The 26647-nt window shown below is 45.2% G+C and overlaps 3 protein-coding genes and 1 non-coding gene across 6 annotated transcripts in view; 3 read left to right on the top strand and 1 right to left on the bottom strand.

Annotated features, from left to right (window-relative positions):
• Positions 1–3012, top strand: part of LTBP2 (latent transforming growth factor beta binding protein 2) — a 110858-nt gene extending 107846 nt beyond the window's left edge. The window contains exon 37 of the mRNA XM_068964247.1: positions 153–3012. Coding sequence (XP_068820348.1) covers positions 153–298 — 146 coding nt within the window. The 3' untranslated portion in view covers positions 299–3012. The remainder of the gene's footprint in view (positions 1–152) is intronic.
• Positions 3013–6083: 3071 nt separating this feature from the next.
• On the bottom strand, positions 6084–9028 carry ISCA2 (iron-sulfur cluster assembly 2). The gene is made up of 4 exons (XM_068965610.1): positions 8964–9028; positions 8362–8464; positions 8130–8245; positions 6084–7689 (listed from the first exon to the last, which is right to left on the bottom strand). Exons 1-4 carry the CDS (start codon positions 9026–9028, stop codon positions 7515–7517), a joined length of 459 nt encoding a protein of 152 aa, XP_068821711.1. The 3' UTR covers positions 6084–7514.
• Positions 9029–9423: 395 nt separating this feature from the next.
• Positions 9424–21116, top strand: NPC2 (NPC intracellular cholesterol transporter 2). 3 transcript variants are annotated; one of them, XM_068965269.1, is made up of 5 exons: positions 9424–9565; positions 13813–13920; positions 15479–15651; positions 18059–18133; positions 21099–21116. In XM_068965269.1, exons 1-5 carry the CDS (start codon positions 9484–9486, stop codon positions 21114–21116), a joined length of 456 nt encoding a protein of 151 aa, XP_068821370.1. In that variant the 5' UTR covers positions 9424–9483. The 3 variants fall into 3 exon arrangements, with proteins under 3 accessions (XP_068821370.1, XP_068821369.1, XP_068821368.1); XM_068965268.1 differs by lacking the exon at positions 21099–21116 and adding an exon at positions 18502–18885 and having other exon boundaries at positions 18059–18176; XM_068965267.1 differs by lacking the exon at positions 21099–21116 and having other exon boundaries at positions 18059–18885.
• Positions 17202–17392, top strand: LOC138074833 (U2 spliceosomal RNA). The gene has a single exon (XR_011144635.1). It is a non-coding gene; the product is annotated as a U2 spliceosomal RNA (small nuclear RNA).
• Positions 21117–26647: the final 5531 nt, after the last annotated feature.

Here is a 26647-nt window from a genome sequence, read left to right on the forward strand (position 1 = left end):
GAGTTGCTTCCTTTGGGGCGTCCTTTGGCTGCCACACGGACGATTCCGCTGCGGGGCAGCACTCAGGGCTTACTGACCAGAGGGGCACCGGGGGCAGCAGGCCATAGGCACGTGGGCTCCCTACAGCTCTCTCCTCCCTCTCCTCCTCTTAGATGTGAATGAGTGTGATGACCTGAACGGGCCTGCTGCACTCTGTGTCCATGGTCACTGCGAGAACACGGAGGGCTCCTACCGCTGCCACTGCCTCCCGGGTTATGTGGCTGAGGCAGGCCCCCCGCACTGCATCGCCAAGGAGTAGCAGAGACGGGTCGAGTGTGGGCAGTTACCTGGAAATGGGCCCTGGCCACAGGCGGGGCCTTGAGGAAGCTTTCCTAGCTGGGGAGATGCCGTGAAAACACCGGCCGGAGCCCCTGTGGCCCAGCTCCCAGCCAGCCTCGCCTGCTTTTCATCTCCCCCAGCTTCGGCTCTTGCTGTGTGAGCATCTGTCATGGCCTCCACACCGCCATGCCCTTGCTTGGCTCAAACACCACCAAGTGCTTTAATGCTTCAGCCACTGGCCATGAGGCCCAGTCTGCCATCTGTCCTGGCCTTGCCATGGGATGCTGATCAAAGGACGGCCCTCAACCAGCCCCTCAAGCTGTGCAAACGTGCAAGGTCCTTCGGCCTCATGCTGCACATACCCCTTCTCTAGACATGATCCACATATCATCCTGATGCTTATACACCTGGATCAGAGGCTACATCTGCCCTGGAATGGCCCTTCAGAATCTATCAAGCGAAAAAGGATGGGGCAGGGCGCAGGAGAGGAGTTTGGAGAGTGATCGTCACCACTCAGCCAGTCTGATTGGGCCAGATTTAGCCACATCTCCACGTTGTTGCCAGTTTTATGGCCCTGGAGAGGGGCAGAAGATGCCCTCATCTCAGAGAAGCAAGACTGATACTAGCTTGCTAGTAAGAGACACACATGAAGGGGAGCAAGGAGCCTGAGAGAGCGGCAACAGGACAATATTTTTTTTTTTAAATGGGGAGTTGATGCAAAGGGGGGCACCACAGCTTTATACAGATCTAAAGAAAATAATCAGTAGCTTCAGGTAAATAACCATTCAGTCTACCCAGCGATAGCTCCTGAGCACCACAGCAAGGGCTGCCCCGAGACAGGGTGCCTATTTCTGAAGACCTCCATTAAATACATACTGCTTCTTACAGGACACAAGTCTCTCCTGCGCTCTCCTTTTGTGGACACCAGTTCGATGTGCTAAAAATAAAGAGGTCCGTTTTTGAGTTTCTGAAATACAGTGTATTCCTGTTTAGGAGAACCCAGGTTCCCTGCGTTGTTCCCTCTCTCTACTCAGAGGCGTCTGCCCTCTTTCCCCTTCATACAATGGCTGGCTGGCAGCCCACTGAGTTTACAAGTAGAGACTCACTCCAGCCTGGGCTAGCAGGGAGTTTAGAACCACGGTGGAATAAAGAAATGTACGTTTCTGGGCTATTCTGGTTTTGTTTTTATTTCATATTAAACCAAATTTCTTTACCACGTTGACTGAGTCTGAACGTTAGAGATGAGACTGTGCTTACCCCCTCACCAGCTCTGCCAACATGACTGGGTTCCAACAGGAGAAGGTTCTTTCCCTTTCTAAGGCAAGCCAAGATCTGACTTTGCGTTTCTCTGATGAATGGCAATGTAAATGAACAAGGCTCCGTGTGCCTGAAGATGTGGAGATGAATCCTCTTTTCTTAATTGAATCTGTCCTGTCCTACTTGCTGCTCTGATTGTCAGCCATCACATGATAACTTATTGAATGCTTGCTATGTGCCAGGCCTGTGCTGAACGCTGTACACAAATTTCATTTAATCATCCAACAATCCTTACTATTTTGATTCCCAATTTACAGATGGGGAAGTTGGACTTACAAAGCTTAAATAATCTGCTCTAGGTCACTACACTAGTTGAGATGTTTTCAGCAGACAAAAATATATAGTTCTTAAACATATGAAAATATTCTGACCTTCATTCAGAATAAAAAGAAATGCAAGTGAAAACTATATGGAGACACTTTTGTAAACTATTAGGTTGGTAAAAATTTAAATGTTTGTCAAAACGTTGAGTTGGCAAGCATCTATGGGAAAACGATACACTCACACACATAGCTGACAGGAGTATATTCTGATACAACTTCTGAAGAGGATGACAATGTCTTTCAAAATTACAAAAGCACTTATTCTTTAAATCAGTCATTCCACTTCTCGGAATTTAAATTTAACCTTCAGATATAGTCTCACCAAATGTAAAATGACGTGTGTAAGGGGTTATTTATTTTAGCATTATTTGTAATAGCAAAAGGTTAGAAACAGTGCATTTCCATGGAGCCCCAAAAAGAAACAATAAGGGGGGGGTGCTCTAAATGCCTGGATAAGATATCCAAAACAGATTGAGGGAAGAAGGAAGGTTGCACAGCAAAGTGAACATATGCTGCTATTGCTATTTGTCTAGAGAGGGAGAAGAGAAGTGGGTATGTGCTAATCTCATCTCCGCCACTCCACCTCACACCTCACGTTTCTGAGAACTCACCGTCCCTCAGTATACCCTTCAGGCCGTGCATCTTAACCGCTGCACCCACGGCCCTACCTCCCAAACCCCGCACTCCTGTCACCCTTCCAGGGATGTTCCCATGCTTGTACACATATTTCCTTGTGTTAGAAACACGAATATTAATAGCACACCATGCGTGCTGTTCTGCACTTTTCTGCTTTTTTTCACGTCATACGTACTTGCACATAAAGGACTGCCTCGGTCTATTTTATAACTGTATACTTCTCCATTGAATAGACAAGTCATAATTTATTTAATCAGCCTATTAATGGGTGTTTCCATTGTTTTCTCTTTTGCTATTATAAATAATGCTACGATGAATATTCCTGTGCATATGTTATTTCACATTGTATCTATGGGGTTATATCTGTGGGGTAAAATCTTAGAAACAATGGTAGTTGATGGGAAGGGCAACAGGTGGATGCACACAGGACTGGGAGACTCTTCACTGTATCCCCATTTGTGTCTTTTCGAATTTTGTACTGTGTCTTACCTATTCAAAAATAAAATATTTTTAAATACAGCTGCTGGACATAGACTGCTTAAATGTTCCCTCTCTATATATATTTATCTATGTTTTACAATTAAAGCCAGATGATAACTGTTTCAGCACTTCTTAAATCAAATTTCCTTTAAACATCCTGGTGGCATTTCTCTGGAGAAATGGCAAACAGGGATTTTTAAAGGCAATCATAAATATCAATGTTAGATACCTAAAAAAGTGGAGGAGTTTCCTCCTTTTGCGACACACGTGCAAGGCCATGGAGCATGGGACACTTAGACCCCGCCCACTGCAGGGTGTCAGTTCAGGTCCCTGAGTTCAGGGGAGGGCTACCGCTCCCAGCACTGATCATCAGTGCTGCCCACTTCCCTGTACAGGATGTCCCAGCCAAATTCTGACCCTTCTCTTATGCTTTACAACGAAAGACCAAAAGAATGGGGTGCAATTCTCGGAAGAAAGAGAAAGAAGAGTATCTTCTTGGACACCTGCCAGGACCCAGCACGGGAGATCCCACCCATGACAAGGTCATGCAGAGAGAGGCCTTATGGGTAAGGCGAGTAGGGCCTCAGGGGTTCCCCCTGGAATTTCCTGAGCATCCACCCCCCAAAACCAGCGTCTGCCTGCTTTACTGTGTTATGCTTTCCACCTACTCTTCTGACATTAACAGGGGGCTGTCCCCCCACCACCTTTTTTCTGGAAAAAGTTAATTTAGAGCTTTTAGATAATAAACCTCCTGGGCATAATAAGAGTGTTTCAATCCAAAAATCCCTCTGAGGGCTTTCTAGCCTGCCTGCCGGACTCTTACAGCTGTGCATGTGATTGTTTGTGGCCTCCCGACCACAAGAGGCACAGGAAGCTTAAAACATCCTAGGAATGTAAGGGCTTCCGAAGAGTCAAAGTCACTAGAATAGGACTGATTAAAGGTTTCATTTGTTGAGCCAATACTTGCGGCCAAATTTTCATATCTTTTACTTGTAGATATAGTTGGTATATAGAAAAAACAGGTAGTAGACCTGGTATTAGCAAGATTAGATCTTTGAGTTAAGTACTTTCTTTGTTATAACCCACTGCACCTTTGTTCTACAGGAATGTAACTTTATTTAGTACTTTGAGGGTGATGCAGAGTAAAGAAAGAACACTTCTAGGGAAAAAGTTTTCTGGTTGATAGACATTTATCTAGGAAGAGAGCCATAAAAATGTTAACAGGCCTCTTGGCCAGAAGATAATGTAAACCACCTGAGACCTTTTGTATACGGGAAGGTATGTAAAAAGAAAGCCTGGTCTCAATGAGGGTCAGGACTGCTGCCCCTGCATAACTCTGCATATTCCATTATTTCTTTATGTACAACTTGGGGTATATAGGATGATTTTGAAAATAAAGTCTTGAGTCTTACACCGATGCTGGGCTCCCCCATGTCGTTCTTTTCTCCCCTTTTCCGGCTGAATTCCCATCTGGAGCGGGGGAGGCTCACCACGTCTACTTACTTGCCTTGGCTTCTAAGAGCCACGTGAAAGGGAGCCTAAGACAGAGCACCCTTCGATATTCAAGTGGGTGCCGGTGGCCTAACGTAGATGGTGCAAACTTGTCTCGAAGTTTTATTGGTTTCCCTATAAACCAAGTTATTCAGCCTCTTTTCTCCACCTAAATTTCCTACTATACTATTTCTTCCTAATCTAACCTTATATCTCTAAATAAATTTTTCCTCACCTATCCGTCTCCCCTTCGAATCACCCTGGATCCACCAGGGCTGGACCCCGGCAGACTCCTGCTTCAGTAGTCCTTCCTAATCTCTTATCCCTGAATCCCCTGTAACTGGTCAACATTCCCACACAAAGAGACTAAGGGCAAGTGGGACACCTATAGTTAAGAGCCAACAACATAAAGACTCACAATGTAAAACAGAGGGAGGGTCTCATGCCTTCATTTCTTGCACAACTGTTTGGCTACAACGGTGGGGCATGCTGCCCCAGGGATCACTAGCTCATGAAGGTAAATAAAACCAATTCTGCAATAAACGGGGTCTTGATAACCTCCCCTCAAAGTAATGGGAAGGTAAAAAATCTTCCAACTGATCCCGGAAAAGTGTAACATTTACCTAAATGAACTGCACAGTGAACAAAACTTGTGAAAATGTCTGCTGGCTTTGACAGCCTCCCAGGAAGAGGGCATCTGATCAGAAAGGCCTGCAGAAGATCCTAAACCTATTTTACCATCACTGTTTATTCCAAGCCAATTGCCCACTGTCCCCTTGATGCCATTATCTCCTCATGCCGTGTTCTTAAAATTTCTACATCACCTTCCTCCAATGGAGACCTCTTGTCACCACCTCAGGCTTCCCTATGAAGCTTTCCAGTGTGATGAACTAAGCTGATTTCTCCCAAACCCACTTTTTCTAAACACAAAATTCAATTCTTCCATTCATAGGAGGTATTTATAGTCTTTGGAAGAGATCCTGTTCTTGCCCAACTGACCACTAGAACTTAATGGTTTATGGAATAACTAAAGCTATTATGTTTGTGCTAAGCTCATTATTATGTTTGTGCTAACCCACAAAAATATCAGAGAATAGGTTTAACACTTAAAATGTAACAAAAGCTCTTCTCAAGGAGGATAAAAGGACTTAGTCTGTGCTGAAAACCTTATTAGGCCCAGGTATTGGCAGCTACTTTCACTGACTTAGTAAAGTTAATATACAGATGCTTCCACATAGTGCTTTCTGACTTTTTCCATGGCAATTTGCTAAGAAAAACACCTCCTCAGGTTTCTGAGTGACCTTTTGTGTCTGTATACACTGCAGACACACAATAGCTTTGTTCTAAGTCCTAGGGTTTCCCACATTGAAAATTTAAGTAAGTTTGTCTCAGATTCTGTATTTCTCTTTTTCTTACAGATGATTCTTTTATTGAATGACCTTAATTAAGTCTAGAAAAGTTTCAATCCATTCCAGAATGCAAAATTTGCTGATATGAACTTTTAGGCTCTCGAAGAAAAGATGAGTTTAACCAGTAGCCCTTACAGAGTCATCTTGGTTGTGGTTTTCCCAACGTTAGCAGTCGTTAATCATTTGTCGTGGTGGTGCTTTTTATCTTTTCCTTTAATTGTCTGTTGCCATGCAGTTCTGGCTGCCCCAACATGGTCATATACATACTACGGTTGTTTCTAGTTAAATTCACTGGAATTTGTGGCTAAAAAGCTCTTCTTACAGAGACTCTAAAGGAAGGTTATCAAATTTAACAAATAAAAATATAGGATACCCAATTAAATCTGAATTTCAGATAAACAATAAATAATTTTTACTATTCACAGAGACACACTTATACTAAAATTATTTGCTGTCTAAAATTCAAATTTAAATGGGCACCCTACATTTTATAGTCCAAACTGAAAAAAAAAAAAAACCCAAGTATCTATTATCTATATCAACAAAGGGACAACTTCCAGCTATGCAATGAGACCAGAAACATTTTACACCATAAGATAAATAAAGCAACATATTTTAAAGATTTAGTCACTAAATGAGCAAAGAATCACGAAATGTCTTGTGCGAGTATGGAGCTTATTTTCAAACTTATGATTCAAGTATCAGTGAGGTTTAGTTTGAAGTTTTTCTGGGTGATGGGTTATTGGTTTCGTGAATCTAACACATTCCTAAGTATGAGAAGAAAATGTGTCTGCTGTAACAAATGGGAAGTGAAGAATTGGGTGCACAGAAAATAATGGTAAGTAAACTAGCACATTAAGGAAGGGTGAGATGAAAAAGATAACATTTCAACAACAATGTCCTACTGGATAGCACAGGGGAACTATATTCAATATCCTGTGATAAACCATAATGGAAGAGAAAATAAAAAGGAAAGTATATATGTATATAACTGAGTCACTTCGCTGTACAGCAGAGATTGGCACAATACTGCAAATCAACTATACTTCAATAAAAGTAAGTAAATAAATAAATAGCAAAACAAAAAGATAACATTTCATTTGGCTTTCTCATCCTCTCTGGTCTAGTAACACAGTGTTCAACCTATGCAATCTGTGATTCTGATCCACAACACAAATAAATAAGGACTTTCTTTAAAACGAAGCTTTTATACATAGCTATACACATTTGTACAAGTAGCTCTGAAGGCCAGAGAACTAACTCCTGGAACCTTGGAGGTGCTACAGATGATACTGGTTTCAACCAGTTACTAAATCTTAGGTAACAGCATCCACAGGCTTGGCCTTACAACTGTGTAGGAGAAATTAAATCAAGAGTAAAAGTTTCACATTCTGAAAATAGTGGTGAAACAACATCCTGGATTAAGGGAAAATAAAATTGAGAGAGGGTCATGATAGGAAGGAAACTTCTAGAATTGTTCTAATCCCAGGTTCCTCAAATCAGTCAGATGATAGCAATCTCCGGGTCACTTGTCATCACATCAAAGTTTGACAGAGAAGGATGATCCACAAGAGCAACCTTGCTGCGCTTGAGGATTGTTCAACACTTGAAATGAGCTTCGGATCAGTTCTTGGCTGAAGTCCACATGGGCCCCTTTGACGAAGGCCAAGCTATCAGAGTCAACCACCACTCTTGCCCCACCCTTTTCAAACACCCTGAAAAGAAGGGAGGAAGGCATTAATGAACATCATAAACACCAGAAACATAACACTCTCTGAGCCCAGAGATGCCCATCCTGTTTTCTAAAATACGGAGGAAGCTTCCCTTATGACCTCTAACAGGTACTGATTTTCTCTGAGGCAAAAAGATCTAATGGAAAGAAAACTGGTAAATGTATAGAAATTTAGGCCTGGAAACTTTCTAGTCCAGGCTGACTCTCTACCAATGACCCTATGGACTTAGGCCAATTTTCCTCCTATGACTTAGTTATTTTGAATCAAGGCAACAAATCTTCATTGTATCCCCACTATGTGAGAAGGGTGGTGCAATGTTATCCTTAGCAGAAGTTTTAAATGTGGAATAAAAGTGCATCTTAAATTGGAGACACTTTTATCCCTCCTGCACATTCTCGGAGGACCCACCCCTTTCTCCTTGCCTGTCGTCGGGGTTGATAACTGTATCCAGTGAAAATTTGTACTGGAATCCGGAGCATCCACCTCCCTCCACCTCCAGCCTGAGGAATTCTGACCCTTCGGTGATTTCCAGAAGCCTCTGAAATGCAGGAAGGAGAGTCAAGAATGCCAGGCAAGGAGAGAAAGAAGGGTGGGCCAAAAGGAAGTCCTCCCCCTCCCCCCACCACCACCCCTGCCCCGCGACCGGTTTCTCACCTGGACGCAGCTGTCGGTGAGGTGGATCTGCCCTTCGCCAGCTTCGGGGCTAGAGGACGACACTTCCCGAAGCGCCCGGGGTCCGCGGGAGGCCGTGAGGAACCTGCTGCGCAAGGGAGGTGGATGAGATTGGGAGCAGAAGAGCACCTAGAACCCTCCACCTGGACAGCCCCACGCCAAACCTGAAGTTCCCCCGCCTGGACAGCCCCACGCCAAACCTGAAGTTCCCCCGCCTGGACAGCCCCACGCCAAACCTGAAGTCTCCCCACCCGGCCAGCCTCACGCCAAACCTGAAGTTCCCCCGCCTGGACAGCTCACGCCAAACCTGAAGTGCCTCCACCTGGACAGCCTCACGCCAAACCTGAAGTCCCTTCCCCTGACAGCCTCACGCCAAACCTTCACCTCCCCCGCGACCCTTAGTTTCTCCTGAGTCTTGGAGGGGCTAACCAGGTGCTTTTTCTAGGCTTGGTTACCTGCTCCTTTGCCAGGGAGTCACCACTCTCAGGGCCACAGCTGTTAGCCAAACCTTCACCTCCCCAGCAAGCCTTAGTTTTTCCTGAGTCCTGGAGGGGCTAACCAGGTGCTTTTTTAGGCTTGGTTACCTGCTCCTTTGCCAGGGAGTCACCACTCTCAGGGCCACAGCTGTTAGCCCCCGGACGGCCGCCATTTTCTTCTGCAAGCTCCGCCCCCTCACAGTTCCCCAATCGCCTTCCGCGCCTGGGCCTCGGGAGGCGGGATCCACGGAAACCCCGCCCCTAAGCACATCTATTGGGAGATGTGGAAGGAGAAGGGACTTGATTGGCTAGAAATGCTCCCATTGCGGAAGTGGGGACGCACCCACAAAGCCTAGGCGGAGCGCTGGCGAGAGGAGGCGTGCCGGATGAAGATGGATCCCGCTTGCCCTGCGGCGGAGCGGAGCGGATGGGCGGAGTTTGCTAGAGTCCCGGACCCCTGGTCTGGCTCCGTGGACCCGGGGGCGGGGCGCGGACAGGCCTCGGCCCCGCTGGCCAGTGACCAGCCGCCTGACTGGGCTCCTCCCCCGGCCCGGCCCGTCCCTGAAGACTTTATCTTGTGACCGAGACAGCTGGTTCTCCCTTCCTTGAGCTTGGAGCCTCAGCAGCGATGCGTTTCTTGGCCGTCTCGTTCCTGTTCCTGGCACTCAGTGCCTCCGCCCTGGCCGAGCCGGTGAAATTCAAGGACTGCGGTGAGCCCCGGGGCCAGTCCGAAGTTCCCGCGCCCTCTGCGGGAGCCCCCTGACAGAATCTGATGCTAAAACTGCTGGGCTGGGTTTGGCGGGTCCTGCGAGCAGCCAGGCTCAGCCTCGGACCCTTCGTGAAGTGGGCTGAAGTCAGTTGGGGTAGGGGACAAGGTGCTGGCCTGGATAAAACGCAACTTCTCACAACTTTATCTCATCAACCCATGTTTGGGTTCCAGCACATTCCTGGAGGTGGGCTTTTTGCTGAAGTTTCCCAAAGTTTGTAGGGCAAACAGCCGAAGGTTCACTTGCCGCTTGGGGCGTCAGGGGTGCGGTGCAAAACCTCTCTTTATTTATGCCTTGTGTCTTGGATGCCCGTTCCGTCCCCACTCCTTTTGCTTTTTTTTACATTTCCCTTTTGATGACACATCAAAAGTCAATTCTCCTTTCATGAGCTATTCCTTTAGGGCTTCCTTTTGGGCTATGACACTTTTAATTCTTTCCGGTTTTCTCCTCCTATTTATAAAACTCTTGTTTCTGGTCACAACTTGTGATGCATAACCCTCTCTTGCAGCTGTTGTTGGAGAAATACAACGGGGTAGAAATTGAGTTCCTTCAGTCAAATCTATCCAAATTAAATGTTTGAGCAGAGCTTTTCTGAAGTGGAGAGGTGTAAGATAAGTGAAAGAGAAATGAAACTGACTTTATAAAATTTGTGAACTGGAAGGAAACTTGGAGATCCTATAATCAATCATGGGCTTTCCAGGTGGCACTAGTGGTAAAGAACTTGCCTGCCAATGCAGGAGATGCAAGAGAGGAGGTTTGATCCCTGAGTTGGGAAGATCCTCTGGAGGAGGAAATGGCAACCCATTCCAATATTCTTGGGTGGGAAATCCCATGGACAGAGGAGCCTCACGGGCTACAGTCCTTGAGGCCGCAAAGAGTCAGACATGACTGAGCACACACACATAGTCAATCACTGAGTTTCAGAGATGTTGAGTAACTCACCCAATCACACAGCATAATGACAAGCAGAATAAATGTGCTTCTTTACACCCAGTGCCCAGGTAATAGTAACTGTCCAATAAATATTTGTTGGAAAAGTAAATGAGGGAATAAATACTCTTTCCACTATATTTCCAAAATTAATGTTGAGGCAAGAGCAGAACTGGGGACTAGGGCTAGGAGTGATCAAGAAATAAAAATTGCGGGCCTACTAATGCTTAACAAATGCTGCTCCACTGAACTAGGAGACTGGCATTTGAAAGACGGTATTATCCCCTCACATTACTGCCTTTCGCTCCATTAAACTTCCCTCCATTAAACTTTCATCCAACTTTGGATGAAAACACTATGTTAACTTTATCAACTCATTCAACTCTCGCAGTCTGAAACCGTCACATAAAGTAACTTGCCCAAGTTCTTACAGCTCATAAGCAGTAGGAAACTAGTGGGAGTGTTATGCCCAAGTCGCGAAATCTCCCAATGACCACCAGGGAGCCGATATCCGATGCAAAAGCAAGAGAGTTTTTATTACCAAGCTCGAGCTGGGGCTCCCACCGATACCGACACAGCAGCTATAGGGAGGAGGCCTGAACTCTGGGTTACGTTGCTTATATAGGGTATTCTCACGTGAAAAATTCGAAAAACAGGAGTTTCCGTGTTGGGAGACATCTAATTGGTTACCTTCTGTGGAAGGGTTAGGTGTTGGGTTCTGATTGGTTTTCTTATTTCCATGGTAAATCATTACTTCCAAGGTAAATCACAAATTCTTGAACTTAAAGTCAGGAGGTTTAACCTAAGGGCTGATTGGCTCGTGCACAGTGGGGCAAGTTTAGGCAGTATCCAAAGTCTTAGTCTGTTTGCCTGGTACCTTTGCAAAATGGAGCTCTTTTACAAGATGGAGTAGCTTAGGCTCTTCAACTGTTTGTGAGTCAGTCTGGATTTCAACAGTAGCATTAACATTAAAAAAAAAAAAAAAACTAAGGAAACTGAATCCTGAGATTGGTCTGCTCATGTGAAAAAACCAGGTGTACACCTATGGCAAGAACTTAAGGGAAGGAGAGTTTCAGTGATAGACTTTCAGTTTACTTTTGAATTGGGAAATACAATGAAAAAACTTCAGTGCCCACATCAAAAGGTTTTTTGAGTCCTACTTTGCCTCCTTTCTCCTAAAGCGGTATTTCCTCAAGTCAGAAATGGCGCCGAGCAAACTAGTTTTGCAATTTTTGAGGGTTAGGACTGAGAAATTTGCTCTGTTGACACTGGAAATCCAAGAACCTCTTGTCAAGAAAAGGAAAAAACAAAACTGAATGAAGTAGCTAAGTACTGCCCTTCAGATCAGTAAAGGGTACTGAGGGTATTCAGTACCTCCTCGATCATGTGACCCAGCCTTGGTAGAAACTAGAAGTTGAAAGCGTCAGCATAAGCACTGGTTTTTTAATAAGTTGTTGATTAAGGTTCTGGATTTTTTTTTTCCTGATCCAGAAGATGGGACAGAGTGGAAGAGAATACTTAGAGGAAAGAATCTTGTATTTATGTTTCGAGGACTTTTGCCGTGATGGTGAAGCAAGTTGGGATAGGGGACAGCAAAGTATGGTTTACAGAACTAGCTGGAACAGTGTTGGTCAAAACAAGGAAACTGTTCCACCCAAGATAATGCTCTCAACCTGCCATTTTCTTTGTCTTCGTACACTGTACTTTTGAGACAGTCCATTCTATTGTCTAGATCCAGAATTTCTACCCACAAAGTAAATTTGAGGTGAGAGGCTCACCTTTTGTGTCAAAGGGGAACTTGCTAACCCACCCAGGAGCAGCTGCTCTAGATTGAATTCATGGACTAAATGCCAGTATGATGGTGATGATATGTGTGTGTGTGTGTGTTCACGCTCAGTTGTGTCCGACTCTGTGACCCCATGGACCATAGCCCACCAGGCTCCTCTGTCCATGGAATTTTCCACGCAAGAGAATTGGAATGGGTTGCCATTTCCTCCTTCAGGGGATCTTCCTGACCCAGGGATGAAACCCATGTCTCTTGTGTCTCCTTTGGCAGGTGGATTCTTTAGAACTCGAGCCGCTTGGGAACTGCCCCTGTATAATGATAGTAATGGTGAATACCTGTGTAGCATTACCATGTTGTAAGGCTTCCTTGGTGGCTCAGAGGTTAAAGCGTCTACCCGCAATGTGGGAGACCTGGGTTCGATCCCTGGGTCGGGAAGATCCCCTGGAGAAGGAAATGGCAACCCACTCCAATATTTTTGCCTGGAGAATCCCATGGACAGAGGAGCCTGGTGGGCTACAGTCCACCGGGTCGCCAAGAGTCGGACACGACTGAGCGACTTCACTTCACTTCACTTCAAGCACTTATTAAGAGTTATAATGTATTAACTCAACTTCTCTCTGAGGTAGGTACTGTTATTAGCCCGAGGGAGGCTAAGTATCTTGCCTTAAGTTTCCACAGTACTTAACGGAGCCAGTGAGCTCGCAGCCAGGTGTCAGATCCCAGAGTCTAGCGCTCAGCAATGGCCTATGCGTGGCAGAGCTTAAACTCACCCAGCTGTTTACTTCTATTCTCTCCCATTCAGCTGTCTGGTTTCAGGGGCCTGGGTGAAGTAAGAAGATTCTTAAAGATTTGTGCTTAACTTTTCTTGGTCAGAGTATTTTTGTCCTTATTTAGACTGGCAGGGGATAAAAGTCACACTCCCTGCCTCCAACCACTTATTTTGAAGAACATGGGTTCCAGAGTAGATACACCTCTGCTCTGTGTATCTCAAATGTGTGCTTGAAACTGTTCTCATCGGTGGCGGTATTCAAAGCTCAGAGACCATGAGTTGGATAGCCACCAGCGCAGGATTGAAAGAGCAAGGGTGGGTGGGGGTGGGAAGGACAGTTGAGAGAACAGCCAGTCTCAAGATTACAACTGGAAAGAGTGGCCTTAGATCCCAAGTGGAAACAGTAGCTGTGTGACTTGAGTCATCACTTAAGCCGTGTGTGCTACTTTCAGATCCTGTGTCAGGAAGGAGGGGTGGGGATGGTTTTCCCTGGTGGAGTCCTCCCAGCTTGTAGAGCAGGGGAGCTGGCTGTGTATGCTTGATCATTTCCTTAATTCCCCTCCACCTGTCGAATATGAGCAGTTTCTGCTCGTCCCAGTGGTCTCATTGGGAAGGCAGAGCATCTTTAGGTGCTCCCATTAGGTAGGAGACAGCCAAGGTGATTTGTTTTCCCTCCCGTCCAAACAAGTTGTTCTTCTTTTGCAGGTTCTGGGGTCGGAGTTATAAAGGAAGTGAATGTGAGCCCATGTCCCACCCAGCCCTGCAAACTGCACAAAGGACAGTCTTACAGTGTTAATGTCACATTCACCAGTAGTAAGTAAAAGTGCTTTTTACCTTCAAATTCATCTTAAAGCATGACATCAATCCAAGAATTGGAGTGAGCGTGGGAATGTGAGGAGGAGGGAATTGCAGTCAGGAATTCCTTGACCTCCCTCTCAGTGGACACCATGCTTTTACACACCCTTCTCATACTGGGTCCCGCATGCCTGTTTCTTGGAATCTGTAGTTGCCAGACTCCCTTTAAGCAAAGGGGATTTCCATGTGTTCACAGGTCAGAGAAGACAGCTTGTCTTATTGTGGTCCATATTACACAGCAGATTTCATGGGAAGGTCAACTCTTTAGCTACAGACTGCAGAGTGTTAGTACCAACCCTAACTCTGTCAACTTTAGAACTCTTCCAAAATGTTATTTCAAGCAATATATCTTCCAGTTATTAAGTCTATATTCTGCCTGAAAATATAGGAGCAATTCATACTTAGCCTCTGTAAGGTTTGGGGAACTTACTGTTGACCCAAGAAACAACCAAGAAGTCCAAGCTTTCTTCTTCAACTTGAAGAAATGTTACTGGAACTTGTTTATTTCTTCTTTATTCACCTCCTTCAGATTCCCGGGAATCTAGACAAATGTAAAAGCTCTGTTTCTAAAAAGGGCAGCTGTTCTGAATCTTCCCCTCATTTTCTATCCTATGGAACTAGACAGACTAATAAAAAAAAATCTCAGAGTTCCTATCATCGCTTGTTCATAAGCCTAAAGACAGCTCTAAGTCCTAGAGTTGTTATCTCTCCTGGAGAAATACCCCATCCCCTCTATTGTTCCAAATCAAAAATGTATCTTCTCACTAAAAGTAATTCCCAACTGGGCGACAGAAAGAAACAGACCCAATACTCTGGATCTCCAGAAGAATCTACTAGCTCATAATTCCAATTGCCCTAATTTTATTACGCTTATTCCTCCTGCCTTTTGATTTGGAGGGTAAACGTGAGCAAGAAATGTACCTTTCTGTTACCCAGTTTCTAAAGAGTCACTGCTTTCGCTACTGTTACAGTCCATGGCATTTCTGTGGAGACTTCTAGTCTATCTTTCTGTATTGTCTCTCCACTTTATTCTTAATTTTTATTTGAATTCTTAGGAGAGGGTATTTGAGAATTCAGAGACCACACTGTTTAAGATGCACAATATACTTTGACAGAATCTGATGCATATAGTAAACAGAAAGTTGACTGCCAAAAATCAGTTAGCTTGTTCCATAAGGTTATTTATCCAGATAGCTCTGATTCTTCTAAGAAACTGAAAGGCAATGAAGAGCAAGGTGGGGTTAAGAGCAAAGAAAACAGCCCCAACTGATTATTTTTATTTTTGTATAATCCAGTAATTTTTCAAGTTTCTGAGTGATTACTCTCTGCAGAGCATTCTTGGAAGTACTAAGTGTAACTGCAAAGAGAAATAGACCCTAGGAATTAAGAGGTACATACTTCGGTTTGCCATCACAGCAATGCCATTGCATGAGACTATGCCTGAATTCTTTATTTAGAGTTTGGAACTAGGCTATTTCTTTCGCTATCTGATTCTCTTTTTTTTTTTTCCTCTTAGATACTCAGTCTCAAAGTAGCAAGGCTGTGGTACATGGCATTGTGATGGGCATCCCAGTTCCCTTTCCCATTCCTGAGTCTGATGGTTGTAAGTCTGGGATCAGATGCCCCATCGAAAAAGATAAGACCTATAACTACGTGAACAAACTACCCGTGAAGAGTGAATACCCCTCCGTAAGTGACATTGTGGTTGAGAACACTGAAAGTCCTGTGACTAGTTTGGAAATCGGAGGAGAGGGGGCAGAAAGAAAAAATTAGAACAGGAATCCTTCATCTCTATGAGGAAGAAGCGAATGCCTAAGGGAAAGGAGCATGGGAATCGTGAGGTGCCGAGTTCTCACTGTGTCCCTTCGTTCTTTGTCTCTTGCCTAATGGTTGAAAAGTGAGAGCATTAGTCACTCAGTCATATCCAGCTCTTTCCAACCCCATGGACTGTAGCCTGCCAAGCTCCTCTGTCCATGGAATTCTCCAGGCAAGAATACTGGAGTGGGTTGCCAGTTCCTTCTCCAGGGAATCCTTCCCTCTCCAGGGCTTGAACCCATGCATCCTGTATAGGCAGGCAGATTCTTTACCACTAAGCCAACCAGGGAAGCCCTACAGAATTTTAGCTAGGTATCAGATAGTTCAAGATTTCAAGTAGTCGTCCCATTGTCACCAGAAAAACCTGGTCTCTCCGTTAATCTCTTAACAAGAGAGCAGTCATGTGTGAGGTCCATAGCAGAGTGGTAGCTTCTTCCTCTCTGCTTTCTCTCCTCCACCCCACCCCCACCCTCACCTCTGACTCACACTGCTACACCTGCCTCTTCATCTGCAGAGCAGGTGAGATAGAGCCTGCTAGAATGGACCTGTGTTAACGATTATGAATCTTGGTAAGAATGGAGGAAGTAAAGGGACTACTCTTTTCAATGAAGAGAAAGAGCTGCATTTCTTAAAAGGAGATCGAGTCAAACCAGGAGCAGTCTGGCCATTTTTTCCATAGATATAGCCAGTAATTAAAGAACATTCTAAAAAGACTCAAATATAGGGAGTCTGTGCTTACCATGCACATGTGCTTAGTCTCTAAGCACAACCAACTCTTTGCAACCCCATGGACTGTAGCCCGCCAGGCTCGTTTGTCCATCGGATTCTCCAGGCAAGAATACTAGAGTGGGTTGCCATGCCCTCCTCCAGGGGATCTTCCCAACCCAGGGATTAAACCCAGGTCTCCTGCACTGCAGGCAGATTCTTTACCATCCGAGCCACTAGGGAAGCCCCTGTGTTTGAGAGATATCAGAGGCGCTAAAGGCCGGGGACAGATTTGCAGGTTAATTTGCAGACCAGCCATGTAATCATGGGCATATCTGAGCCTCAGTAACTTAAATTAAGTCTAGTTAGGACCCGATACAGAGTAGGCACTTAGTATATGGTAGTTATTGGTCAGTGACATTTCATTTGTTTTTTGTTTGTTTTTGTTTTGTTGCTCTGCAGAGCTTAAGTGACATTTCATTTGAAAACCAGCTCAAACTATGTTAATGTGTGCAGTAAGTGAAACAGTAGTTAATGTGTACTAGTCTTGAAAAAGTTACCAAACAAGTTTCAAAGCTGGGTATCACTGTTATCCAAATGTTGCATTCTGACGAAACATTTTGAGTACAAAAGAGAGGTTGTAACTAAAAGCAAGTAAGCTAAAGTCCACATATGAAAGAACTGGCCAAGGTGCCAGTGATCTATTAAGAATTAGAAGGATCGCTTCTTGGCCTTTTGGCCAAGATCAAGTATAGTATCTGTTCCTATCAGTTTAATACCTGATACATTCTCTATCCGAAGACAATATATTAAATGAATTTTTGGAGCAGGAAGTTGGAATAGGAGCTTGCTCCGTCCACTCCACGCATCAACCTGGTATTGCAGTACTTCCAGGAACAGTGTATCCCCCTCCCCCAGCCTTGAGGGAAATTTTTTAAAAAAGGAGACAGCTCCTAGTGTAACCAGTCAAGGCAGAGATCTCTATAGGGGTATAATGTCAAAAAAACGGCTTAAGGACATTAATCAAAGCTATATTGCCACAAAAGTCATTGTCCCTGAAAGTATTCATTCAACCCTAAGCTTCTTTGGACATCCTTTGTGGTTTGACATTTCATTTTTTCAGCTAATAAGTAAGTTTCCTGAGACCTAGAAATTGAACTATTTACTCTCTGCTCTTCATAGTTGGGAGAAGCTGGATCATGTCAAAATGCATGTGGAATTGTTTAACTTTAAAATTCTTTTTCATGGGTGCCTTCATTTATGTATCATTGATGTAAGAGAAAAAAGAATGCTTTAGAAATTTTTTTTAAGAAGCTAACTAAACTAGGATGTGGTACTGCTAACACTAAATCCTAGGTGTAACTTGGTTTACCCTTCTAAGCTTAAGGACACAGGCTGTGCTTGCATCCCACCCAAACAGCCTTCATGATGGCATGATTTAAGAGGAAAAGTATGAGGAATAGACGGTTTGTTACAATTTCCATCTCGGATTCATAGTTAAAATTCATAGTTAAACCCATTCTGGATTGAGGTGAGGTCCTAGTTCCATTTTTCTTGATTCTTTTTCTTTCTCCAGATAAAAGTGGTGGTGGAGTGGGAACTCACGGATGACAAAAACCAACGTTTCTTCTGCTGGCAGATCCCAATAGAGGTTGAAGCCTAGAGCTGTTCAATGCCAATATGTCCATCTGGCGGTGAGAGAGCACAGGTGGAGGGAGGGGAGGAGAAACCAAGTCTAAACTCAATCAGTGCCATAAGAGGAAAGGAATTTTCAGACTGCCGTTTTGTGCCTCTCAACCTCCAAAAGCGTCTAAGACCCTGTACCTGAGAGCTTGGCACTGTCGCCCTATATTATCCTTTGTAAAAGGGTTGGATTATCCAACTTTTCTTTCCACGAGAAAGTGAGACTGCAGGGATTGATTCAGTTGTCTTCAGGTATCGGAGGGTTTTTGTTGGTTTTGGCGGGTTTTGTTTTTGGTTTGGATTTTGTTTGTCTTGTTGTTTTGCTTTTGGAATAAGGAGGGTGTCACCAGACAGAACCTGAATGAAGCTGCTTGGGGGCCACTGGATAACTTGCCCTAGGGCTGTCGGCCCTTGCAGCAGAGGATGGGTTCCAGACCACGTCCGTCTACCTGGGATCACACCTGCAAGTTCCTTGTCTCCATGTGCCTCGTTGAGCTCAGTGCATCTGGCCAGTGAGCCTCCTCACCACTAGCTCCAATTGTTTCTCTGGCCGTGACTTGCTCTGCAGCGGCGTCACCAAAATTTCTCTGCGGTTAGCTCATGTCTCCTTTTCTATCTTAGGTCGTTTTCATTAATTGCAGCATTTGATTAGCAGGTGTTTTGATTTTTTTTTTAACAATACTAACTTGTGACCTCTTTATGCATGTCTCTTTGAATAAACAAACACTTGGCAATCTTCTGCATTTGAGCTGTGGACAACTTCTTTTACCCTGTGTGTTACCCCAGATCCATAGGAGGTGAACATCTAGTCCCATGATCCCCCAGTGCAGTAAAGACATGACTTTCAGAAACTGCTGTTTATCCCTTTCCACAGGACTCACCTCTCTGTCTGACTTAAAATGACCTTGTTTACTTCACTTTGCACAATCTTATACTACCAAGGGTGCTTGAAAGAAACAGTGAAGGCAAGCATCCCCTAGTGGAATAGCAGCATCGCAAGGTCAAGGGAACTGAATTTGGGGTGGGAGCTGGAAGTAAGAAGTTATAAGTTGCATAAGCATAGTAATCTTCAGGAACCTTCTGCCATGGAGAAAGTCTAGAAGCTTAAAGATGAAATATGAAGTTGCCGCAAGTACTGGCTGAATTATTTAAATCTTGGAGTGTCCTGCTCTTGAAGTACAAGTACAATCGTGGGCATATAGTTTGCTGTTTTGAGTCAATGTACTATCTGTCAGCTTTTAGCTTTTTAGCTGACAACCCCATTCACAAAGGAGTCGGGTAATGTGGCCCTTGGAAGGTCATCTCTTTTAGGCTGGAGTGCTTAGGCAGCAAATAAATCATTTAGTCTGATTCTTTTCATCCTATTTTCACTAGATTTTTTCGGCTTGTGAGTTTCCCAGGAAAACCACCAGGGGACAGCCATACATTGGGAATAAAGTTATCAGCACCCAAGATTTCCCAGTTAATTCCTAGAGCCATTCAATCATTGTACTCTAGCTAGGGTGTTTTGTGTATTCTATCACATTGTGCCTAAAGGGACAGCCCACTTGGTCTTCCTGTGCTGGACCCTGGGTTTATCAGACTTAAATGGATTCCACAGGTGCTGTGGCTTCAGACAGCTGGTAGTTGGATCCTGGCTTCATCAATCAGTAGGATTACCAGTGTGTGCTTAGTCACTCAGTTGTGTCTGACTCTGACCCCATGGACTGTAGCCTGCCAGACTCCTCTGTCCATGGAGATTCTCCAGGCAAGAATATTGGAGTGGGTTGCCATGCCCTCTTCCAGGGGATCTTCCCAATCCAGGGATCGAACCCAGGTCTCCTGCATTGCAGGTGGATTCTTTGCCATCTGAGCCACCGAGGAGCCAAGGATTACCAGTAGGATGTTAAAATCCCTTAACCTTTGTGCACTTCAGTTTCCTTATGTGTTAACTAGAAATAATAACAGTAAAGCTGTGGGGATTAAATGAGATGTTACATATAAAACATTAGTATGACCCTGACACATAATATACAATCAGGAAATATTAGCTGCTATTCTAAGAGACATAGACACTGTCCCTCATCTAGACAGAGATGGAAAATCAGAAGGTTCAATCTGCTGTGTGATGACACGTCCCTTCGAAGATGAGGCAATCCTCTGTACAGGAGAAAAGTTCAGTTCTCCCGTGTGTCTGCTCTCTCTCCTTCCCCAAAGACTCTCATGTCATTGGGCTCCTTTGAGGCTAACAGCTCCCTGCCCTGCATTTTATACTTCTGCCCTCACGCTGAAAGAAGACAGAAGAAAAGCAGTTCCACTAGTGTATATCCTTCGGTCAGAGCAGAGGAGTCACACAACAGCTTAGAACTGTTCACTGGCCATTGTGAGGATACATGGAGCCTGCAGCAGAGAGTGGGTAGGGCTCCCATGGGGGGATTAGTTTGAAAGGTCATCTTCCATACAGAGGGCTCATAGGCGCCCCCCTCAAAAAGGTCATGCTGTTTCCAATGATGCTCTCCCTTTTCTAGTTCATTGAGCAAGCCATGGAGGCTTAGACAGCTCCTCTTCTGCATGAATTCCAGGGCAGAGAAACCCCAGACTCCAGTGAATAAAAAAAAATATGATGGTGGGGCTTCCCTGGTGGTGCGGTGATAAAGAATCCCCTACTAATGCAGGAGACAGGAGTTGAGTCTCTGATAGGGGAAGATCCCACATGCTTTGGAGCAACTAAGCACATGAGCCAGAACTATTGTGACTCTGTTCTAGAGTCTGCGAGCCACAACTACTGAAGCCTCTGTGCCCGAGAGCCTGTGCTCCACAAGGGAACCTGCCACAATGAGAAGCCCACACACCACAGTGAGAGAGTAGCCCCTACTCACTGCAAGTAGAGAAAAGCCTGCACAGCAATGAAGACCCAGCGCAGTCAAAAATAAATAAAATTCAGTTCAGTTCAGTTGCTCAGTCATGTCTGACTCTTTGCAACCCCATGGACTGCAGCAGGCCGGGCCTCCCTGTCCATCACCAACTCTCGGAGTTTACTCAAACTCATGTCCATTGAGTCGGTGATGCCATCCAGCCTTCTCATCCTCTGTCGTCCCCTTCTCCTCCCACCTTCAATCTTTGCAAGCATCAGGGTTTTTCCCAATGAGTCAGTTCTTTTCCAATGAGTCAGTTCTTCACATCAGGTAGCCAAAGTATTGGAGCCTCAGCATCAGTCCTTCCAATGAATATTCAGGATTGATCTCCTTTAGGATGGACTGGTTTGATCTCCTTGCAGTCCAAGGGACTCTCAAGAGTCTTCTCCAACACCACCCTAACCCTAACCCCTAACCCTAAAAGTTTAAAAGCATCAGTTCTTTAGTGCTCAGCTTGCTTTATGGTCCAACTGTCACATCCATACAAGACTATTATAAAAACCATAGCTTTGACTAGATGGACTTTTGTCAGCAAAGTAATGTCTCTGCTTTTTAATATGCTGTATAGGTTGATCATAGTTTTTCTTCTGAGGAGCAAGCGTCTTTTAATTTTATGGATGCAGTCACCATCCACAGTGATTTTGGAGCCCAAGAGAATAAAAAACAAACCACAATGGGGACTCCTGCTAATGGAATAAAGGGAATTCAATACCTAGTATCCCCAGTTTGGAAGAGTATTAGGTAGGAGGCCTGGCATTTAGTCAAGTTTTCAGAGTAAAGAAAAGTAATGAGCACGGAGTAATTTCTAATCTCTTATGTTTGGTTTGGAAATTTTAGTTGACTTTTAGAAAGAAACAGATTGATCTTAATCATGTTTTGCAAAGGTTGGTAAAACAGTCTGTGCTGTAGGAACACCCACAGACATGAGAAAGTGACTCTCCATAGGTGAGGTCTGGGCTAGGGGATGATGATCTGGCTTAGCCATTCCCATCAGTCAATCTGAAAAGCAAATATTGCTTAAATGACTGGGTTAGCATGAGGACAGGGTCATCTTACATAGTAAGAGCGCTGACACAGAGGAAAGGGTTATGGTGTGAAAAATGTCTTGGAGGATGTCCCCAAATGTCCTTGGGAAGGAGACATAATAGGATATAGAACTTGGGGGATACTCAGTTGAAGAGAGAGAGAGAGAGTGTGTGTGTGTGTGTGTTGGGAACTGGAGAAGCAGTCTTGTGTAACCTCCAGTAGAAACTTGTGCTGGATCTCCATGGATGTTACCTAAAAAGTCTTTAGAAGAGTTGAATCATTTTTGGGTGGTTGTGTTTTCTTCTACGAAGAGACTCTCTGGCCTATCCCTCTGATTCTAAACTGAATCCTATTCACTTACAGCTGTCAGTTGACTAGCAACTAAATGGTCTGGGTGTTGGTTGCCATGGAAACAGCTAAAAGGCCCATTGCTATGGGAACCTACCATCCTTCCCAACGAGAGGTTTGGTTCCTACAAAGGAGTGGAGGGGGGTAGAGATGGGGCCCAGGAGATGAGCTGCAGAGGTGTTTTGAGGGTCCTTGGAGAAGGTGGGCAAAATGATGGGCAAGCCTGGCTGGCTCCTTATGACTGGGGCCAAAGAGGAGCAGCGGCGTCTCCCACTTGCTGTGGGCATTCCCCGCCTGCTGTCTGTTCCTTGCCCCATGGTGCCGGAAGAGTGCAGCTGCTGGCCATCCTAAATGGGGAGCAAAGGCACGAGACACTGGGGGCAGACCCAGCCCTGCAGCGCTGCTCCGCTCACCTGCTGGGGCCCTGAGAGGAAAAATCCTGGCCCCTCTCTGCCTGGCAGGCTGTTCTCCACACATCATGTGTCCCAGATAAGCAGCCAGCAGGTGAAAGGATGAGCTTAGCTTTGCCTGCCAGTGGGTCAAGCTGATAAGGAGCCTGGCAAACAAAATGGATGGCTGCTGGCCGTGAATATGGCAGAGATGCTGGGGGTTCCAGGTGAGGAAGCAGGACTTCTGTTCTCAGCCTTAGAGAAATGCATTACTCTGCTCTCCACCCCCTTCCCTACCCACAGGCCTCTACCACAAAAAGTAATACTGCAGGTGGAACAAAATCTTAAAAAGTGGAGTTTCACAGATGTTTTCAGGAGATGCACACAACAGTTATGAGATTCTTTTCTGGGTTTTGCAAGCAAGGGAAATAGCTTTTAGTGTTTAGTGGTAAGCTGACCTTTTACTGAAACAAAGACAAAACATCCTAGTGGCTCTGCCATTAATTACTGTCAATGTGTAATGTAAAAATGGAACGGATTGGGCTAGATAACCTCTAATGTCTCTGTCAGAACTAACAGCTTATGATTCATTGAGACACTGAAAGGAAGCTCAAGCACCAGTGGCCGGCAGATGCAGACTGGTCACACCTGTGAGAGCGAGGACAATTCCTTGGAGTCCTGAGGGGCTTAGGACAGAGATTATGGCCAAAATCTTTGATTTAGAGAGCATTTCAGAGAGGGATTCCCTGGTGGCTCAGAGGGTAAAGAATCTGCCTGCAATGCAGGAGACCTGGGTTTGAGTCCCTAGGTCGGGAAGATCTGGAGAAGGAAATGGCTACCCACCCCAGTATTCTTGCCTGGAGCGTTCCATGGACACAGGAGCCTGGTGGACTACAGTCCATGGGGTCGCAAACAGTCAGACCTGACTGGACGACTAACACTTTCAGGTAGATTTGGCCCAAGGAACTTGTATCTGATTCTCCAGAATTCTGAGATGTGGTTTTGATCTTCTCATCTTGCCTGCTCCCACATGGTCTTGGTTCCTCCTAGGGAGCTTTAGAGTCCAGGAGCACAACATCTGAGAGTGACGCCACTGCAAGCTGAACCACTCCACAGGACCACTGAGCATTTCCCTAGGGTTGGGTAGGGAGGTTTTCACTTTTGGAACACAGCAGTTTATAGGTTTTCTTTTTAAATATTTATTTGTTTGGCTGCACCAGGTCTTAGTTTTGGCATATGGGATCTGGTTCCCTGACCAGGGATCTGGGCCCCCTGCATTGGGAGCATGGAGTCTTAGCCACTGGACCACCAGGGAAGTCCTGGTTATAGATTTCTATACAGTTTAAAATTTAAAATATATCCTGGGTTTCTATCCCAGTTCCAACTCTTTCCCCAGCCAATGGCCTTGGAGTGAGTTATTTTTCTTAATTCCCTGGTGGCTGAGATGGGAATGTGGGATGCAATGTGGGAGACCTGGATTCAATCCCTGGGTTGGGAAGATCCCTTGGAGGAGGGCATGGCAACCCACTCCAGTATTCTTGCCTGGAGAATCCCCATGGATAGAGGAGCCTGGCGGGCTATAGTCCATGGGGTTGCAAACAGTTGGACACGACTGAGTGACTAAGAATAGCACAGTACAAGGCCTCAGTTTCCTCAGCTGTAAAACAGGAGGCTAAGCAGACCCCCCTGAAGGTGGTTCTCATGAAGACCCAAGGTGGTGTGTCAGAGTGCTCATCAAAGTGCCTGGCTCTGGCTCTGACAAGGACTGGAAGATTATTATTCTCCTAGATAAGAAAGGAAGGTTGCATCCATGGAAACTGCTCAGTGGCCTAGAATCACAGGCATTTGCCATGGATTTGTCTTCCAGATTTCATTTCGGGTGCCATTCAAGACCAGTGGCCTCCTCATGGCTTCCTGTGGTTTGGCTTCATTAAGGCAGATTTTAATCCTCTTTTTATGACACTTAGCCACATTGTTTTTTACGTGTGGTTTTGTGTGTGTCAGCTTACTTTTCTACTAAACTGTAAGCATCTTGAGAATTGAGACTGCTGTTTCCTCTTTAAGTAAATGCCGAAAACTCAGCACTCGGCAATTATTTAGCAATTTGTATTTATTTATTTTGCCCCTCTACATAGCTTGCAGAATCTAAGTTCCCCAGTCACGGGTTAATTTGACTTGGGTCACTACAGTGAAAGCGCTGAGCCCTAACCACTGGACCACCAGGGAATTCCCATGTAGCAAATTGTTTTAATGTGGAAAACAAACGTCCTGATTCTTTAGGTTTTGAATCTGACCGTTTAACCCTCCAGTCACCTTGGTCTCCAAAAGGTTGAAAAGAGAAAACAGTTGATTTGGTTTCATTCTCTGGAAGAAGGGCAAGGTAGTGCCCTATCCTGGGTAGGTGGCTCTAGAGCAGGACTTGGGCTCCCCTTTTGTGGAAGCCAGCTGTCATCTGTGTCTAGGGCTCACTGACAACACCGGTTTGTCTCCAGCCCACAGGATCCCTGGCCTTGGGCTCAGGAGGAAACAGCTCCCCGCCTCCCCGCCTCCCCGCCTCCCCTCCTGGCAGTTGTCTGTCTCCATTTCTGTTCCCCCAACCTCCCAGCTGTTCTTGGCTGCTCACCCCCTGTGTGGGTCACGATGCCTGCTCTGTAGCTGTGTGTTGTATCAGGTTGCCTCTGAGAGTTCTAGAGAAAGCGGATCTAGCTTATCCAACTCTCCCCTCTCTGGTTCACTGAATCTCTGCAGCCCCTCCGCTTCCCTCCAGAGCTTGCCAGGGCTTGGCTGGATGGGAATGAGGCCCACAGAGCTATCCAGAGCATCTCCCAGCCTGTGGCTGCTAAAAAGCATCTCCTTTCAAGGTGGGTAAAGAAAGCACTGGGGAAGCGGGGGGCAGCAGTGGATGGATGTAGGAGAAAAGAGTCTAGGAATATCGTGGGCTAGTGGAGATGACTGGCAATTCATCCTGTGGATTTTTCTGCTTAGTTTCTACTGACTTGATGAGCTGGACACACTCACAGAAAACAAGGTCTTGGATTTGATCATTCTAAGAACAAGTTTAAAATTTTGCCACCAAACCAGATGTCTAAGGCAGATGGTACTCCGGAAATATTTGCTCTTAGTCCTGAGGGTATGGATGGCTTAGGCAACTGCTCACTTTCATTACCCTGATCCCCTTGTGGAATTTATATGAGACAACACTGTGCAATCCTTCAAGCAAGGGGCACCTGTTGTGTGCCAGGCACTCTGCTGGGCCCTGGGGGTGAAAAAGTGAGAAGGGCCAGGTCCCTGCCTCCAAGGAGCTGCAAGTCTAGTGGTAAAGGCAAGCGGTAACCCATCAGAGCCATACAGCAGGATCATGCCGTGACTGTCACAGGGGCAGCAAGCCATAGCATCCAGAGGGAAGAGCACTGAAGGCGATTTTGGCCTGAAAGAGGCAGAGCCAGGTCAGGCTTCTGCTGGGAGCATGTCTGCAAATGAAGATGGATAATGTAGTAGCAGGTCTTTATTCATCCATCATTTATCCTTCCTTCCTTCAACAAACATGTCCCTGCCCTTTGTCTTCTGAGGGTGTTTTTTGTTTTGTTTTGTTTTAATATTTATTTTAGTGAATTTACCTTCTCCTGAACTTCTGGTCTTGGTGAATTTGTTTTTAAAGTTCCTCCTCCTTTGTTTATTCTGGAACTAAATAAGCATATTTGGTTATGTCCTGACTGCGTATCCAGTGTTTATGTATGTATCTCCAGCTAAAATTAACGATTTGGATTTTACAGTTCTGGCTCCCATCTGACTCACTTCTCTTTTCTCTGACTATGCCCTGGCCAC

This window comes from Capricornis sumatraensis, chromosome 2 (genome assembly GCF_032405125.1).
Source record: "Capricornis sumatraensis isolate serow.1 chromosome 2, serow.2, whole genome shotgun sequence".
Taxonomy (NCBI): Eukaryota; Metazoa; Chordata; class Mammalia; order Artiodactyla; family Bovidae; genus Capricornis; species Capricornis sumatraensis.

Excerpts from the sequence above, each read along its gene's own strand:
- NPC2 (XM_068965269.1), top strand. The coding sequence starts at position 9,484 with ATGCGTTTCTTGGCCGTCTCGTTCCTGTTCCTGGCACTCAGTGCCTCC. Across the intron at positions 13,921-15,478 it reads TAATGTCACATTCACCAGTA|ATACTCAGTCTCAAAGTAGC; the intron begins GTAAGTAAAAGT and ends TTTTCCTCTTAG. Across the intron at positions 15,652-18,058 it reads TGAAGAGTGAATACCCCTCC|ATAAAAGTGGTGGTGGAGTG; the intron begins GTAAGTGACATT and ends TTCTTTCTCCAG.
- ISCA2 (XM_068965610.1), bottom strand. The coding sequence starts at position 9,028 with ATGGCGGCCGTCCGGGGGCTAACAGCTGTGGCCCTGAGAGTGGTGACT. Across the intron at positions 8,246-8,361 it reads TCACCGACAGCTGCGTCCAG|AGGCTTCTGGAAATCACCGA; the intron begins GTGAGAAACCGG and ends CCTGCATTTCAG. Across the intron at positions 7,690-8,129 it reads GTTATCAACCCCGACGACAG|GGTGTTTGAAAAGGGTGGGG; the intron begins GCAAGGAGAAAG and ends CCTTCTTTTCAG.